Genomic DNA, 18,044 nt, shown 5'->3' with positions numbered 1-18,044 from the left:
GAGGTGAAGAGGGAGAGTTGGGGTCCGCAGGATCAGTAAACGAAAGTGGGAAGGCAAGGTGAAAAGGTTAGGGAAAGAGGATTTCGTGAAGGAAACCGGGGAAACGGATCAAAGGAAAATGATGAAAAAGGAAAAAAAAATTCCAGCCCTACCTGAAAAAAAAAAAAATCATATGACCTTTTTTAAAATTCTTAGGAATTTTAGTAAGGGAAAGGTAGGAGTGTTTCTTTTTATTGCTTTTCTTTTCCCATTTTGGCCTTTCCTTTCTTTCCTGCCCCTCTCAAGGGGAGGTGAACTTGTAACTCCTAAGCAATCTACTTATTCTTTGTTTATATTAACTCAACATGAAGATTGAGCCACTGAGAGATTGAAAGTCCTTAGATTGCAGGTTTCTTGAAAGCAGGAATTGCATCTTTCACTTTATCAGTATGCTTCCCAAGTACCTATAGTACAGTGCTCTACATACTACAGGTCCTCAATGGTGTTCATAATAATGATCATCATTTTTCCAACACAGACAAGAGGGAAAACAATGTTTGCTCATGGATAAAAGACTTCACGGCAAGATGAGAAATAACAACAGAGAACTTTAAATATACTAATGTATTTAAAGGAAAAGAGAGCCAAAAGATGGTTGGTTCAGTGAAAGGGTAATGACCTCACTGGTCTCAAAGACTGGATTGTAAGATCGAGGATTGTAAGAATTTCAGTGCCTTGTACTGCTCTTTTTAGATGTCCAGCAATGAGAGGGAGACCTTGAACATTTCATGCCTTCTTTTATAGTAACTATAGTATTTGTTAAATACTTACCATGTGCCAAGCATATTTCTAAGCACTGTAGGTACAAGATAATCAGATCGGACACAATCCCTGTCCCAAATGGGGCCCCTAGTCTTTTGTACTCATGTACCTCTTTCATGGGCTCCACAGTGGAATCAATTGTTTGTTTTTGAAAAGCATACTTTTTGAGCACATTTGTTGCCCCTAATAGGACTTCACAGTCAGTAGGGTCACCTTCAAAAACTAGGTACAGCTACTTACCTATAAAATACATCAGTTTGTAGTTCCAGTTCCATCTTGTAGTTAAAAACAGTGATTTGTTTACAGTGAGAAACAACAGCTTTTACAAGAGTTTCCTGGGGCTCAACCTAACAAACCCATTTGCAGTTTTTAAGGCAACGCTGTTGTGAATGGAGATAAGGTCAACGAATGTCCTAATTTTTTAAACATACTTTCCAATTTAGAAAAAGATAGCACTGCCCCAATACCTTATAATGTAGTGCAGGTTTTGTCACTTTTGATTCAATGTGGTAGGAACAGACTAAAGAGAGGTAGTTAACACTGATAAAGATAGGAAATCAATTCAAGTCTGCTGATTTCAAATCTACTTTCTTTCCTCCAGACCAAGGAGCCTTTGAATGCATGAACCTAAAAGGCATAAAGGGGCTGAAAAATGCACATCAAAAAACAAAGCACCATTTATCTTTGAGTGTTCTCTGTCATCTCCCCTCCCCACACCAAAATCTCCCTGCTCCTTTAGGGTATGTGTTGTTTTGATGTACTCTATTAAGAAACTCTCTTTTTGTTTGTTAATATACCCATGACTGATTAATGACCTAGACCACAATTCTAATTAAAAAGAAGATGAAGGTTGAAAGCCACTGATGTGACTGAACAAAGCCTGGGACCCGGTAAGGGAGTATATGAACAATGTGGGTACTAAGATTCCCAGTGAGGGCAGAGCTGGATATTTTCCAAATGATACACAAGTTCTGCTAATATCTAAGTAACACTAAAAAAAATACTTAAAGGTATTACTTTTTTAATTTGGAGCCGTCTTTGAAAAGCTTGTTGGGGGAAGGAAGAAGAGGAGTTGAAGGGTGGGAGAACACTATGAATGACTCAGTCAGGATACTGGGTCCTTTCACGGTCAGAGTCTTTACCCTCCTTTTCTTGAAGGTTTTAAAATTACACAGCCACACGCTCACTCAGTGCTAACAATTATCAGTTGTTTGTTGTTGGACTAAATTTGGGACTCATGCATCTGTGGGAGTTACAGTTGTCCTTTTAAATATTGTATTTTTCCAAAATTCCAAATCTACCCTAGTCTCACCTCCCACAACACTCAAAAATGGGGCTTCAGAAGCTTATAATGATGTCAAAGCAATGTTTTCTGGCTCAAACTTTGCAATAAGTGACAAAATTCAAATGGAACTGAAAAGTCTCTTAAAAAGAGGATTACCTTTTTTCCTATAGTGAAGTATCTCCAAGACTGGGCTTGGTGGGTGGGGATGTTTTGATAAGAAATAAACTTTCCATCAGTCCATTTATAGATGGCTGAACTAGTGAGTCGATTGGCTGCTGCAGCAAAAAGCCCCACCTTGGGGATGATGAAGACCTCAATGCCCATGGTCTCAGAGTTAGTGACCAGGTTCTGATATTCTTCCACATAGTCCAACTTCTCTTTGGCTTGAATTTGAACAAAAGATATCAGTTACTACCACCACAGACGTCTTCTGGAGCCAAACCATTTTGCAAGGAAATCGGTATGATTCCCAGTGATAAAAAGACTGGAAGTTTGGGACAATTCATCTTTCTCCGGCGCTGAGTCATTCCCCGCCTTATCTGCCCTCCTCTTTGGTTCCCCACTCGCTCCCCATCTACTCTGGGACCATGCATCTCATGTCTTCTGACCCCTACTCTAGTGCTTCCAATAAGTCCTTGAACCCCAAACCCAGGCTCCTCTGTGGCTGAGAAGCAGCGTGGCTTAGTGGAAAGAGCAAGGACCAAGTGTTCTATCTGCCACATGTCTGCTGTGTGATCTTGGGCAAATTGCTTAACTTCTCTGGGCCTCAGTTACCTCATCTGTGAAATAGGGATTAAGACTGTGAGCCCCGTGTGGGCCGGGGGCTGTGCTTTACAGGGCTTAGAACAGTGCTTTACAAGCACTATTATTATTATTGTTATTATGGAGTTTGGATTAGCTTGGTCAGTTCTTGGGTCCCATGGGTGACGGCTCAGGCTCCCTCTTGTGCTTCCACCTCTCGGGCCTCTGAGGGCTGGGATGGACACAGTGTGGTGGAGCAGGTGCAATCGTTCCTCAAGGTTGCCGGAACTACCAGGCTCAGCAGGCCACGGGGGCTAACCGAGCACGTATCGATTTACAGCATGAGTCACCTCCCCAGGAAGTGAGGCCTCGGATTCTTTTAGTTCTAGCCAACCTTGAGCTACAACCAGAACCCGTTATTCCGGAGCTCAGTCTGACCTGGGCAAAGCCGACATTTTTAGGCTGGGCAGGTGGTCCGTCTTGCCTTTCTTCCTACCGGCCCACAAGCTGCTCTAAGGTTCCTCTTTCCACCTCCCACGGCCCCTGTCTAAAAGTTCGGTGACCCTCAGTACCAATTCCTACGATACAGCTCCAGCTATTGACCCTGTAGAAAGAGTAGCAGAAGACTGACTGGCACCTCAGTGGATCAATGCTTCTCTCTTTCTACAAACAAGATGACACCCTGCAAAATTTCAATTTTGTCAACCAGTACTACATTCCACTTTTAAGGCAAATGAAAGGAGGTTAAAGGTTTAGAGATGATGATTAGAGAATAAACTTAACTTTCCTTGGGTAAATACGTATTTGGCAACAGAATCTTCCTTTGCAAAGGCAGTTAAGGATAGCACGAAAGAGATGGGGAAGAGAGGGAAAGAGAAAATGGGAGGACAGCGAGGGATAAAAACAAAGGGAGACAGAAAAGAGTGATGGGGGAGAGAGGGAGAGGGAAAGAAGAGGGAGAAGGAGACACTTGAAGCTCCTAGCAAGCACAGAGAAAAATGGAAATCTTTAGTTTGGATCTAACACTATCACCTTAATGTAAAATTCACTTCTCTCACTGGGAATCTTTCTCAGTCATACACAGATCTCCTATTTACTGGCTTTAAGGGCATAACAGGTACAGGCCTAGTCATAGCTATGACGGAAAGATTTCATAAACCCAGAAGCCGACAGTGAATTGTGCTTTCCCTTTAGTAACTTAGCAGGGAATAACTATTTGACTAATATGACCTACACAGGGCCTGGTCACGTCAGGGTTTGTGCGTGTAACTACATTTTAGAAGCCCTAGACCTCAAACTGACTTGTTAGCCAAATGAGTTGCTCTGCTTACCTTCTATCATGGGAATCCACTCATTTCCATCACATAAATACAGCCCCTTTTTAGAAACATCAAACCAAAATTGGGCACTTTCCATTTTGGTGCAGTGAGGGCGGGATCCAAGGGTTACTTTCATATCAGCTTCTAAATACAATATCAAAGCAAAAACCATCTTATTTTTCAATGTACATGGGAGAAAGAGTGAATTAGGAATACATCTGACCGTGAATTAGAGGATCCCGCAATTCCTACGAGAATCATCCAAAGGCAGTATGCATTATTTCAAGACTTTCTTTTGATTTGAGGAAAGTCAAATCAAGCAATTTCACTGAGAAGGTTTAGGTTAGCAGTTATGAAACAGAGATGCTCCATTTCTCAACTGGGAGACACTGGAGAGTACATTCCTTGGACTATCACACAACCTCCGTAAATCACCATTTGGGCCTTAAAACTGTGTGGGCTGGTTCCAGTCTGGCTCTAAGTCAGACATTTCTGCCCATGGGGCTCCTATCCGGCTACGAGCCAGCTCCAGATGCAGGTCCCGGAAAGCCGAGGACATGAGTGTGGGCGGAATAGCCGAGTGTAGACGGAATCGCAGGGCACGGATAGAATAGTGGGGTGTGGCTGGAATAGCCATAAATGCTATATGTTCCTGACTGACTTTATCTGGGCCGGTCCAGAAACACAGTGGAGTCGAGCTGGCTTCTTCCCAAAGTTCTCATCAGAAAGGTCAAACAAGGTGGACTTAAGTATGAACTCCTTCTGCACCTCAATAATCTGCAGATTATCTGGCCATAATCACTGCCCATATGTGGTGTGCTTATAAAAAGTAGTCTATGAAAAAGATCATTTTTAGGCCATTTCCTTTCCAGGTAGCCCAAAAAATACACAGCGTTTTCTTCCAAAAATATCTCCAAGTCTGTAACACGGTACAAGAAGTTCCAACTCAAACCTGACTAAAAATTTGATCTTGGCCACTATGTGAAGACATCGGACGCAGATGAGCAAAATGAAACCTGAGGATTATTCTCTGGTGAGTTCACTTCTGGCGGTTTCACTGTCCGTTAGTGTTTCTGATCATCAAACACACAGTTTATGACATTTTGAAAACCTGATAGATTAAATCTTGCCACACATCGAGAAAATGCCTTTTCTGAGTATGATAACATTCAGTTGGAAAATTCTTTATAACTAACCCAAATCTTTGGGGGTTTTGTTGATATTTTAGGCTCTTCCTGTGTGAGCTTGGAGGGTTGTCCCTGGATAGCAGGACATTCTCCATAGAGTTCTTTACGTTTTAAAATGCTGCTAAAACTTGGCCTGACTGAAACAGGAATTTTTCAGTCATGCTATATCATTTGGATCAAATTATGCTGTTTTTTCCTTCCTCTGTATCAGTGCTCTTCACTAAGGGAGAGGGTGGAAAACCAGACATATAATTCGAGACATGTTTCTTGGGATAGAACTATATGCCCCTGTTAAGAAACAAATTCCTACCTTCATACACATCGGTTAATTCTCCCCCAGTATCAATCAGTGGCATTTAGTGAGCGCTTACTGTGTGCAGAGCACTGAGTACAGTATAACAGAATAAGCAGAGATGTTCCCTGCCCAGAGCAAGTTTACAGTTGACCCCTTTACCAACTTTTTCTCCACAATAAACTGTCACAGTGTTTTATCCTTTCATCATATTTCCAATTTTCCAACCCTCTCTCTTCACTGTTCTCTAATTAACCCTTCCAAATTCACCATAACCCCTCCCAGGATTGGTGTAGGATCGTCATTCCGGTTTACTAACCATAAGGATATTTTAGCACCTCATTGTCCTCCTGTTTCCTTGGGAGATCTTGTAGAATTGCAGGGATGGAGAGCACAGCCAGCTTGGGGTTCATGCTAGGACACATTATCGAGGTAGCATCGGAGCCTGGTAACAGAACCAGTTGTCTTAACAAACCCTAAAAAGAAGAGGAAGAAAGAATAAAAAATGAAACCGACTCTTCATGGGAAGTGCCACCTTCACAGCGGGCCGGATTCGGGAGCAAGAGTGAAAGTTGAGTGCTTCTTGGAATTGCGTATGCTTTTCCCAAAATGTTAGAATTATGGTGATGACTGTGACTTTGGGTCCTGCTGTGGTTGTGACTTCTGAACACTGAGCTGCCAAAAGCCTGGACCTCTGCTTCTCTTGCCTCTGTAATCTACTGCAATTTTTGTTTTCTGAATTTATCCTTGTCCTTATCCTTTATGTGATTTTTATGATTTTATTGTTTCCCCTTTCCTTACATCTTGTTGCCTGTCCCCTCTCCCCAACGGGCTAACAACCAAGAACGAGGAAGTGAGAACATTTTAGAACAGAAACTGGGCAGTTCTCTTTGGAATGATTTCACGTTTCTGGCTTTCATAGGAAGATTATAGTTTCAAGTATCTTTGATTTCTTAAAATGTTTTATAATTCCCAGCTCCTTTGCTCTGTTAGGCGGGAAGGTGATTGGGAAGCCAGTTCTTAAAAGCTGCCCTACCTTTGCCTGGAGAAACAGACTTAAGGTCTTTCCGAAGTTAAGGACTCGGGCCCCAAGGGTTACCAAGGAAATGTACCTAGGAGTTACTTAAGAAAGTGGAAATCCCTCTTGATCCATTCACCTGGAGGGTGGAGGAGGTGGCGGGGAAACAACTATTTTGAAGTCAAGAGGTGGTGACGATAGGAAAATGGAAACACCACATCCCACTTGGCTTGAATCCTTTCTCTTGTAACGCCTGCCTTCACAAGAGGTGGTCAGGGACTGTGGTGCAGGTCACGAGTAAGAATAAATCTCATTCTTGCATTCTGAAATTTATACTTCAATAGTCCATATCCTCATATCATACTTACAGTAAAGGAGCCTTTCTTTCGTCTCCTGCTTCCAATGAAAAACCTGGATCCTTTCATACTTAGTGTCATTGGAAAGGGTGTATCAACAATCCTGAAAATGTTAAAATAGGAATTACATGAATACAAGAAGTTGGGCTGACTATATGTAAAAACACTTAATTCTCATCACTGTTTCCTGAATGAGTCCATCATAATAATAATTATTATTAATTGCGGTATTTGTCAATTGCTTTCTTTGTGCCAACCACTGTAGTAAGCACTGGGGCAGGTTCAGGGAAATTCGTTCAGAACAATTAAAATAACTCTCTAGTGTGAATATTTCCTACTCTGGTTTCACTCACTTCTTCTCTAGATGCCTCCCAGGGGCGTAACGTGGAATCTCTGCTCTTTTCCATCTTCCTTTCCCCGTCTTTTCAACTATGTCACCAGTATGAGTTCTGGTTCAAGGTAGCATCATCTCCACCTGGATTCTTGTCAGAGTCCCCTTACTGGCTTTGCTAGCTCCAGTCTCTCTCCTCTTCAATCTATCTCTCACACAGAGATGCAGGTACCATTTTTCTAAATCACTCACTGGAGCATATCAATGTTCTCGACCAAAATTTCCAAAAGCTCCAAATCTTTCTGCATAAGCCAAAAGCTGATCATTAGCTTGTAGGTTCTTCATCAGCATTTCTCTCTGTTATTTATCTGCTTTTTTTCGCTACACCCCATTTGGGTTCTCTACCTTTCCCAAGGAAACCTCCCAATTTTCCTGGTGAATTGTAATGCATTATAGTTCAACAGGCTTTGAGGGTTATCAAAAGTCTTTGAGATAAATACCTAGCAATTACTCTACATTGACAATTGTTCTCCTGTACCTACTTAAGAAGGCAGGCAAATGATTGCAGATTGCTTTGCGGACTCTGCACAGCACTGTAGACTGTCAATTAGTTCTAGAGAAAAGCTCGCCTGCAACTGGGAAGCTCTACCAAATGACAACCAAAAATCTTCCCTGGCAACCCAGAACTTTTTTCCATCACCAAATTCTGCTACCTAGACAATACATTATTCAAAATTCCAGGAAACAGAGAAGTGGAAAAAAAGAATCCAAGAGGGCACTATGGATTTTGGTAGAAACAGTCGGGATTTGGTGATTATACGGGCATCAAGATCCAAGTTGAAGGTCTATACAACTGTTCTGGTCCCCAGTCTTCCATATAGAATAATAATAATGATGATGATGGTATTTGTTAAGCGCTTACTATGTGCCAAGCACTGTTCTAAGCGCTGATGGGACTGGGACCTACTACAGAAGATGCATCCAGTTTCTTAAGAAGTTTCAATAGTGACACCATACTCAACATCAAATTGTGGACCAGGATTACAAATAATGAGGTCCAGAAATGTTCTCCCAGTGTTGAGATAATGCTCACAAAAGCACATCTTCAATGGGCTGAAATGTCAGGAGAATGGATAAAAACAGAATATCTAGAAGCTGTTTAATGATAAATTAAAAAGGTGTTCATGCAAGTAGCAGTTTGGCCTATTAGAACACAGCCTGGAAGCGAGAGGACCCGGTTCTAATCCTGGCTCCGCCACTTGTCTGCTGAGTGACCTTGGACAAGTCACTTTACTTCTTTGTGCCTCACTTACCACAATATTGGGGATTAAGACTGTGAGTCTCATATGGGACACGGACTGTGTCCAAACTGATTAGTTTGTATCTACTCCAATGCTTAGTATAGTGTCTGGCTTATAGTAAGCACTTAACAAATACCATAGGAAAATGATTTGAGGACATAATGAAGCACAGTCTCAAGCAATGTGACATAGCAGAGGACAGTTGGTAAGGCATTGCGGTTCACCGATTTGCTTGCCCGATGAATGTGTGGGAGAGGGGCTGCTCTTCTTGAGCCAAGTCTTTGTGATGATTGGAAAATAAAGAGGTAGGTTCCAAAAGAGAGCTAGGCCCTAAATAGAACCAACACATTATTGTCAAGGGCCTATCTTTTTGTGCACATAATGTGGCAAAGAACAACAGACACTCTTTTTTGTTTTGTTTTTCAGCCACACACACGTGCTTATGTAGGGCTTCACCTTCATCTTCAAAAACAAAGGGCAGATCCGTAGTTGAAGTCCTAGTGCAAATTTGTAGAGTATTGTAATGCCCCGAGTCCCACTCTGCAGCTTCCGTGGCTCAAATGAGGTGTTCACTTTTGATTTCCTCCAATAAAAATAATTGTATTTATTAAATGTTTACCTCGTGCCAAGCACTGCACTAAGCACTAAGGAAGAAACAAGATTATCAGGCCAGATGCAGTCCCTGTCTCACTTGGGGTTCACTGTCAAAGGTAGAGGGAGAACAGTATCTTAACTCTCTTTTAAAGATGAAGAGTCTGAGGCACAGAGAAGTTAAGTGACTTGTCCAGGATCACACAGCAGGCACGTAGCAGAGCCCAGGTTAAAACTCAGATTCCCTGTCTCTCAGACCTGTATTTTTTCCACTGTGGTCAAGCTGCCGAGACAGTGCTCTCTAATCAGAGAAATACCATTGTTTAGAACTGGGGTGTATCCACGTCTGTCTCTTAGGAAGTAGGTGAAAAATAGCATTGGTAATTGAAGCTGCTATTTTGCGCATTCAGAGTCCCATGCAGTTCTGTGATATTTTTTCAAGTTTCAGTTACTTTTCATATCTGTAACTGAAATCACCTTAGAACGTAGGTGTCAGATAATAATAATAATCTGACGATGGTATTGGTAAGCACTTACTATCTGCCAAGCACTGTTCCAAGCACTGGGATAGATACAAGATTCTCAGGGTGTCCCACGGGGGGGCTCCCAGTCTTAATCCCCATTTGACAGATGAGGTAACAGAGGCACAGAGAAGCTAACTGACTTGCCCAAAGTCACACAGCTGACAAGGGGCAGAACCAGGATTAGAAACCATGACCTCTAACTCCTAAGCCCTTGATCTTGCCACTAAGCCACGCTGCTTCAGTGATTCAGATGTGATTAGCCTATCCAGCTTCTTAGAGAAATTGCCTCTGCTTTGGCCGGTATTTATCATCGTGGAAACAAACGTGCAGATGTTGGAAGACTTAAACTCTGAGCACCCTGTAGGACAGAGACTGACTAATTTATATCTACCCAAGTGCTTAGAACAATGCTTGGCACATAGTAAGTGCTTAACAAACACCATTTTTTTTAAAAAAAAGGAAAGTACTTTTGTTTTAGAGACAGGTTTTCAGTTCGTTATTTATGCCTCTGGGTCTATTTGGGAGTCTTGTGCCTAAATCTGCTTGCAAATCCCGAAACTGACAGACAACATCTGAAGAGAGGAGACCTTTTCAGAAAATGATGACTCCGGGACCTCTCTCAAGAAATCGTTCTTCATTAGGTAACCTGGTTTTTCTCAAAGCCACAGTTAGCTCTGTATCTGGGAAGTTCACGGGCAGGCAATAGGCGACTACTGTTCTGTACCTCTGTTCCATGACCAAATGATTATTTTCCCTGAAGCTGGCAAATTTCAGGGCAACTTCCTCATTTGGAGTGAGGAGAATAATCCTAGCACGGGTCTGGGAGACATAGGTCATGGGTTCTAATCCTGGCTCTGCCACTTCTTCTGTGTAGCCTTGGGGAAGTCACTTTGCTTCTCTGTGCCTCAGTTACCTCATGTGTAAAATGGGGATTAAGACTGGGAGCTCTCTGTGGGACAGGGACTGTCCAAACCGATTAGCTTGTATCTATCCCAGCACTTAGTACAGTGCCTGGCACAAAGTAAGTGCTTAACAAATACCACTATTATTAACATTATTATTATTATAGCTCACCTCCTCCAAGAGGCCTTCCCAAACTGAGCGTCCCCTTTTCCCTCTGATCCCTCTCTGCTCCCCCTCCACCCTCTGCTCCCTTCCCCTTCCCCCCTTCATCTCTCCTCAGCTAAGCCTTTTCCTCTGCTCCTTCCCCTCTCCCTTCCCCTCCCCTCAGCACTGTGCTCATTTCTGTATATTTTTATTATCCTATTTATTTTGTTAATGAGGCATTCATGCCCTTGATTCTATTTATCGTAATTATGTTGTCTTGTCTCCCCCGATTAGACTGTAAGCCCATCACTGGGCAGGGATCGTCTCTATCTGTTGCCGAATTGTCCATTCCAAGCGCTTAGTACAGTGCTCTGCACATAGTAAGTGCTCAATAAATACTATTGAATGAATGAATGAATTATAGGAACCTACAGGTGAGGAGACTCTGCATCACGAAGTCTATGCCATTCCTTTCCACCTCTCTACTTTCTGGACTGGATGTAACTAACTGGTCCTGTCCCTCCGAGCCGGAAAGGAGCTGAGGGGGAGTCCAGACGGTGGGTCCACGCCTTGGTCTCTGCCGGCCGAACCGGCAGGGTCCCTTTTTGCCCGGGGACCATCCCTCCCCCAAAATCAAAATCAGGGAGGGCTGGAGCTGCCCTCTCCCTCCTCGACTCCTGAATCCTGTGTAAGCAGTGGTGGTGGCCCTGAGGTGGGTCGGCCCGGTCAGGTGGGTAAGGGGATATAGCTCATCCCCACCCTGGGTGATGGGCGACGCACGCGCTGAGGTAAGCAGGGGTGAGCTGGGCACCAGGCCGGGGCCAAGAAGCAGCATGGAGTAGTGGATAGAGCATGGGTGTGGGAGTCAGAAGGTCATGGGCTCTAATCCATTTATCTGCCACTTATCTTCTGTGTGGTGCTGGCCAAGTCACTTCACTTCTCTTGGCCTTAGTTTCCGCATCTGTAGAATGGGGATTGAGACTGCGAGTCCCATGTGGGATAGGGATTGTGTCCAATCCGATTTGCTTATATCCACTCCAGCGCTTAGTACAGGTGCCTGGCACAAAGTAAGTGCTTAACAAATACCACAATTATTATTATTATTATTATTATATGAAAAGATGCACTCCAGAGCCGCCGGGACTCCTCTTAGCTCAGAAGAAAACGGAAAGATAGGCTGCAGAACCATCTCTTCATCTCCTGCCCCTATTAAATACTAAACACTAATAAATACTATCACTACTCTTTGTGGATGACTCCCAAGTCCACCTCTCCAGCCCTGACCTGACAAATATCATCAGGATTAGCGTAAGAGGGGTATCTCAATCTTGGAAATAGGAATTATTGCCCAGGAGTTTCGGGGGGGGGGGGGGAGTGAAGCTTCCGGAATGTTTCACTTAGCACATTCTTTGTGACTGAGATGACATATTGCCTTTCAAGGCTCTCTGAACTTGCCAAATGCTGTATTTCAATCATTACATACCCCTGCACCTTGGAACTTTTCACTGTTCTACTTCCTGCCGTATCTCGTTCTTCCTCCTGCTCCCCCTATTTGGAGATTTTGTTCTGTCCAACTCCCCCTTTACACTATAAATTCCTCAAGAACAAAAAGAACGTTGAGAAAGCAGCATGACCTGGAGGAAAGAGCCCAGGACTGGAAGTCAGACGTCCTGGGTTCTATTGCCGGCTCTGCCACCTGTTTGCTGTATGGCCTTGGGCGAGTTGCTTAACTTCTCTGTTCCTCAGTTTCTTCATCTGAAAATGGAGCCTATATTCCTGTTCTCCCTCCTACCCTTGACTGTGAGTCCCATGTGGGACAGGGACACAGTCCTGATTAACTTGTATTTACATTGGCTCTCAGCACAGAATAAGCATTAAGAGAAGTAGTGTGGCTTAGTGGATAGACCACGAGCCTGAAAGTCAGAAGGACCTGGATTCTAATTTCGCTTCGCTACTTGCTTGCTGTGTGACCCTGTGCAAGTCAATTTACTCCGTGCTTCAGTTCCCTCATGTGTAAAATGGAAATTAGGACTGAGAGCCCCATGTGGGACATGGACTGTGTCCAACCTGATCATCTTGCATTTACCGCAGCACTTAGTACAGTGCCTAGAACATAATAAGCACTTAACAAATACCTTTAACAACTAAACAAATACCATAATATGTGTTGTATTCTTCCAAAAGCCTATCACTCAATAGGTGCTCAATAAATAGCACTGAATGAGAGTACTGGAATGGGAAAGGATTAGGGTTTGCTCTTTCTAAAATCAAGAAACACACATTGCTTCCTGTGAGTTGGGAAAAATTGGGCTGAATAAGACTTAACATTCCAATAGTTTGTTCCCTGGGATTAGACCTATTTATCATAATACGAAGTGGAGGTTAGGTAAATTTAAGGGTTTGAATCATCCAGATTGACTGGATAATTAGTATCTTTGATTGGTATCTGTGGTCATTTTGGATAATTCAAACCCCAAATTGTCCAGATGATGATTAGAGAATCGACATGACCAGAAAATATCTATAAACCGGTTAACTGTGAGATCAAGCTCACCAACAATAAACAATAGTTCTAGGATAGAGTGCTTGGGCGATGCAATTGATGTAGTAGACACAATTCCTGCCCTCACTGACTTGACCGTCTCACAGGGAGGGTTCAGCAATAACAGGAATGATCTTCATTAAACTAAACGGAAGTTAAGGATATTGTTTTTTAAGTCGCAGGAGACACCCCCTAGTTCAGAGGCCTTATGAACCAATCAGCAGCTGCTCATACGCAATCCAGGTCTCCACAGGCTCAAACAAACGGCTTTCATTGCCCTGGAAAATTTATGAGAACAAAAAAGCAAGTGGCCTACGCCCCTTTTATGTGGCTTCTTCCACTGGCGTTCCTATGAAGCCTGGATTTGCTCTTCCCCCCCCCCCCCAAAATTGAGCATTAGTTTGCCCCGTATAGATTTAGTCATTGGAAATGCAGTCCTTTACTGAGCTTTAAAGGAGCGGTGTCTAGTACAGAGAAGTCATGTCCTTTCAAGCCCTCCTGCTTGATAGGAAAACATTTTTCAACGCATTATTTCTTCGAGACTTATACTGTACCTACATGTCCGTGGGTAAGTCGCAGTCCACAGTGAGAGAAAAGGACCCTTCGGACACGGCCAAAATCAGCGTGTGCCACTGGTTGTCCATCAAGGTAATGTCACGGAAAGTGACCCGAGTCTGCCAACCACCGGAACTTTCTTTGCTCCAGAAAAGAAAGTGGAATTTATTTCGAGAGTACCGGAGTCCTAGAATCAGAGTGTTGCTCTGCTCTTCCATCACAGTAAAGATGTATTCATTTTTCTGTAGGAATTTGAGAAAATGATGAATGAGTTGATTGATAAGCTCTAACGACATAGGAAGCAGTAAATATCATTACTGGCTCAGGTCAAAGAACCCTCCAGCCGGTGGTATCTGTGGTTTTCGGTTCCCGAAAGTAGTATCTGGATATTAGGGGGTACCATGTAATGGATGCCCTCTTTGATACTGATCTTAATGCTTCAGGATGTGACATACATCTAACTTCCCTGGTAACTCACTATGAACTGCTCATCCACAAATTCATCCAGAGTACCCCTCGTCACCTATAGGTATTTTCTGTTTGCAGAGCTTCACACCCTAACTAATTCCAAATGCTTCCCACTCAAGTTATGTGAAGAAGTGTTGCTTTTTCTTTGTTTGAAATCTACCACCTTCAAAGTAGCCCCTGATCCAGTTGTGGGATTTGGCGAATACAAAAATTGTTGCTCGTCCTGTCTATGACCTTCATGATTTTGGAGACTCCATCGTGCTTCCCGTTTCAACCTTCAATTTTTTCAGGATGAACCCGGTAATCTTTTTAGCTGATTATCATAAAAAAGCATCTCCATCCCCTGGAGCATTTTGGGTGGTCTTCTCTGTACCCCTTCTGCTCAACAATGTCTTTTTTAAAAAAAATGATATTTGTGAAGTGCTTACTATGTGTCAAGCACTGTTCTAAGCACTGGGTTAGTTACAAGTTGGTCACAGTCCCCGTATCATAGGGGGCCCTTGGTCTTACTATCATGTGGCGACCAGAGCTGCATGCAGTATTCCAGGTGTGAACAGCGAGCTATAGTTTTATACAAGGTCATTATGTGGCTCTTTACGTGCTTCCTACTTTTGAACTTTATCCAGTTCTCATTCTTTTAACTGTACAGGTTAAGTGCTTCACTCGATGCCAGACACTATACTAAGCACTACAGTAAGCACATGATAACCAGGTTGGGCACAGTCCCTGTCTCACATGGGGCTCACAGTCTAAACTGGAGGGAGGGAGGAGGATTTAATCCCCGTTTTCCAGATGAGGTAAGAAGTTCAGTGATTTGCCCAAGGTGGTGAGACTCTAGACAAGTAGTGGAATTGGGATTAGAACCCAGGTTCTCTGACTCCTAGGCCCACGCTCTTCATTTTTATTTCTTGCTTTCTATAAAATGCTGTTGGGGAACGAGGGACTTTTTTTATGATATTTGTAAGCGCTTACTATGTGCCAGGCACTGTCCTAAGCACCGAGGTAGGTGCGAGGTAATCAGGTTAGACACAGACCCTGTCTCACATGAGACAGGTATTTAGAGAAGCAGTGTGGCTCGGTGGAAAGAGCACGGGCTTTGGAGTCAGAGGTCATGAGTTCGAATCCCTGCTCTGCCACTTGTCAGCTGAGTGACTGTGGGCAAGTCACTTCACTTCTCTGTGCCTCAGTTACCTCATCTGTAAAATGGGGATCAAGACTGTGAGCCCCACGTGGGACAACCTGATTCCCCTGTGTCTACCCCAGCGCTTAGAACAGTGCTCGGCACATAGTAAGCGCTTAACAAATACCAACATTACGATGAGGCTCACAATCTTAATCCCCATTTTACAGATGGGGTAACCAAGGCACAGAGAAATAGAGTGAGTTGCTCAAGGTCACTCAGCGGGCAAGTAGCAGAGCTGGGATTAGAACCCAGGTCTTTCTGACTCCCAGGCCCACGCTCTAACCACAAGGCCACGCTGCTTCTCAGTGGGACTTCTGACAGCACAAGCCTGGAAGGAGTGGTTGTGCTGTGCCATTAGACAAATGTATATCACAGAGCAATTATCCCTTTAAAGTGGGATTCATTAGGAAGGTAACCCCTGCATTACAGGGGAATTGAATATATTTGAGGAATTTTTCATTAGCTTTTGTATTTTTTTTTTTTACGGTATTTAAGTACTTACTATGTGCCAGGCACAATACTGAGGGTTGGGATAGATTCAAGCTAATCAGGTTGGACACAGTTCATGTCCCACATAGGGCTCACAGTCTTAATCCCCCTTTTCTAGATGAGCTAACTGAAGCACAGAGAAGTGAAGTGACTTACCCAAGGACACACAGCAGGCAGGTGATGGGGTCAGGACTAGAACTCATGTCCTTTCACTCCCAGGCCTGTACTCTTTCCGCTAGGTCACAGTGCTTCTCATGGAGTAACAGTACTACTAGTAATAATTGTAATATTAGTAGTAATCACACTGCTACTTTGCCGATGAGCTATTTAGTTTCTGTTGGATCGCCTAGATTTGTCCGACTCTGGTCTACATTTTACCTGAGCTTCTAATCTAGTACTTTTAAATAGGCTTCCGCCCTATAGGCTTATAGATTTAAGTAGACATCCGGCTATATTTTGTTTTTAGTTGGTATCTTCAGCCTCTCTCTCAACTAAAATTTCCATTTCAGCAGTGGCCTTTACTAAAAGTTAATACTGTATGTTGGGGATTTTTTCAGTCATCCCCTCTCGGCTAAAATGTTGAATGTAATATTGCAGAATGGTTCTTTAATATCTATCTTCTGCCTCAGTTCCTGTCCACTGATCAGAATTCAATCTATCATCTTTGGGTGGGTTCCAGGGCTAGTTGTTCCAGGTTTTGAATCCCACCCCAAAATCTTACCTCTTCACATTCTGATATGTAATTCTGCAGTCTATATGCTGCAGATAACCAAAATCTTGCACTATTACTTCCGGCCTTAATTTTACGGTTTCCCCAGACTCATCCTCCATATCCTGATCGGGTATTTTACGGTACGATCCTACCACAATATTTTAAAGTATAGAATTTCTACTCACAGAAGTCGAGAGCGTATTCATTTTATCTGGTAACATTTACTAATGATCCTGGAGGATGAAAGTTATTATGACAATATTAGGGAACCACAGCTGGAGTGACTTTGTTTTTCTCCTGGGAACCAAGCTCTAAACCATTAGCCCGGATACTAAAATCTGAACTCAGTAATTGTCCAGTGTCAACCTGCGCTTACCAGACTCCATGTCCAGAATTCACTTACCTTGGGCGGAAGCTTCATAACTTTCAAGGTGACAACGATGGAAAATTCCTCGGGGAAGAGGTCACAGTGGAGGAAAATCCGTGAGGCGGGAAAGCTGAGGGTATGGGGAGTGGACGCCGAGAACTGGAATCCGCGGGCTCCCTGGGTCTGGATGATCCTTATTCCAGTTGTTCTTCCATTAGAAGGGACCACTTCCGACAGAATGTCCAAAGGACGTAGATCTGTGCCAAACACATCCCAAAGATGGGTCATTCCTGGATTGTCGGATTGCATGTTATCTTCCCGAAAGAGTCAGATCGATCTTATCAATCAACCTGTCAGTGGTGTGAATGAGCATTTACTGTGTGCCGACCACTGTACTAAACACTCAGAAGAGTACAATACAACAGAAATGGTAGACGCATTCTCTGTCTGCAAGGGACTTATGCATGACAAATCAGCCCGGTGCATAATCTTTAATAAGGATTTCTACTATTATTATTCTAAATTGTATTTATAGGAATATGAAAAGCATAAGCAGGCTTGGGGTCAGGCAAGTACTCAAAAGGTTTGGCTGCCTTGAGAATTTTTTTTATAAAGATCCTAATACAACTAGCCAGGTCAGAATTGGAGAGGCCTTGTCTGATCCGATTAGACTGTAAGCCCGTCAGTGGGCAGGGATTGTCTCTGTCTGTTGCCGAATTGTATATTCCAAGCGATTAGTACAGTGCTCCGCACATAGTAAGCGCTCAATAAATACTATTGAATGAATGAATGATCCTTTCCCCATCACCCCAGAGCAAGGTAGGACTGTGTACTAATTCCTTAAAGACAGTCTTGTTCAATCTTTTCAGTAAAGCCATACATGAGAATGCTACGAGGAATCAAAATGTCCACGTCAACAGGTCTGCTCCTTCAAT

The 18,044-nt window shown here is 43.2% G+C and overlaps 1 protein-coding gene across 1 annotated transcript in view; it reads right to left on the bottom strand.

The window, feature by feature from the left end:
* TSPEAR (thrombospondin type laminin G domain and EAR repeats) overlaps window positions 1-17,418 on the bottom strand; it is a 48,466-nt gene extending 31,048 nt beyond the window's left edge. Inside the window, exons 1-6 of the mRNA XM_029069549.2 lie at window positions 17,146-17,418; window positions 13,894-14,132; window positions 7,012-7,102; window positions 5,945-6,101; window positions 4,159-4,290; window positions 2,243-2,469 (exon numbers count right to left, since the gene is read on the bottom strand). Of these exons, the coding sequence (XP_028925382.2) occupies window positions 2,243-2,469; window positions 4,159-4,290; window positions 5,945-6,101; window positions 7,012-7,102; window positions 13,894-14,132; window positions 17,146-17,418 (1,119 nt within the window). The remainder of the gene's footprint in view (window positions 1-2,242; window positions 2,470-4,158; window positions 4,291-5,944; window positions 6,102-7,011; window positions 7,103-13,893; window positions 14,133-17,145) is intronic.
* Window positions 17,419-18,044: the final 626 nt, after the last annotated feature.

Source organism: Ornithorhynchus anatinus, chromosome 7, assembly GCF_004115215.2.
Source record: "Ornithorhynchus anatinus isolate Pmale09 chromosome 7, mOrnAna1.pri.v4, whole genome shotgun sequence".
In the NCBI taxonomy this organism is placed as follows: domain Eukaryota; kingdom Metazoa; phylum Chordata; class Mammalia; order Monotremata; family Ornithorhynchidae; genus Ornithorhynchus; species Ornithorhynchus anatinus.
Note: the sequence above shows the minus strand (reverse complement) of the source record. Positions and strands in the feature narration are given on the sequence as shown.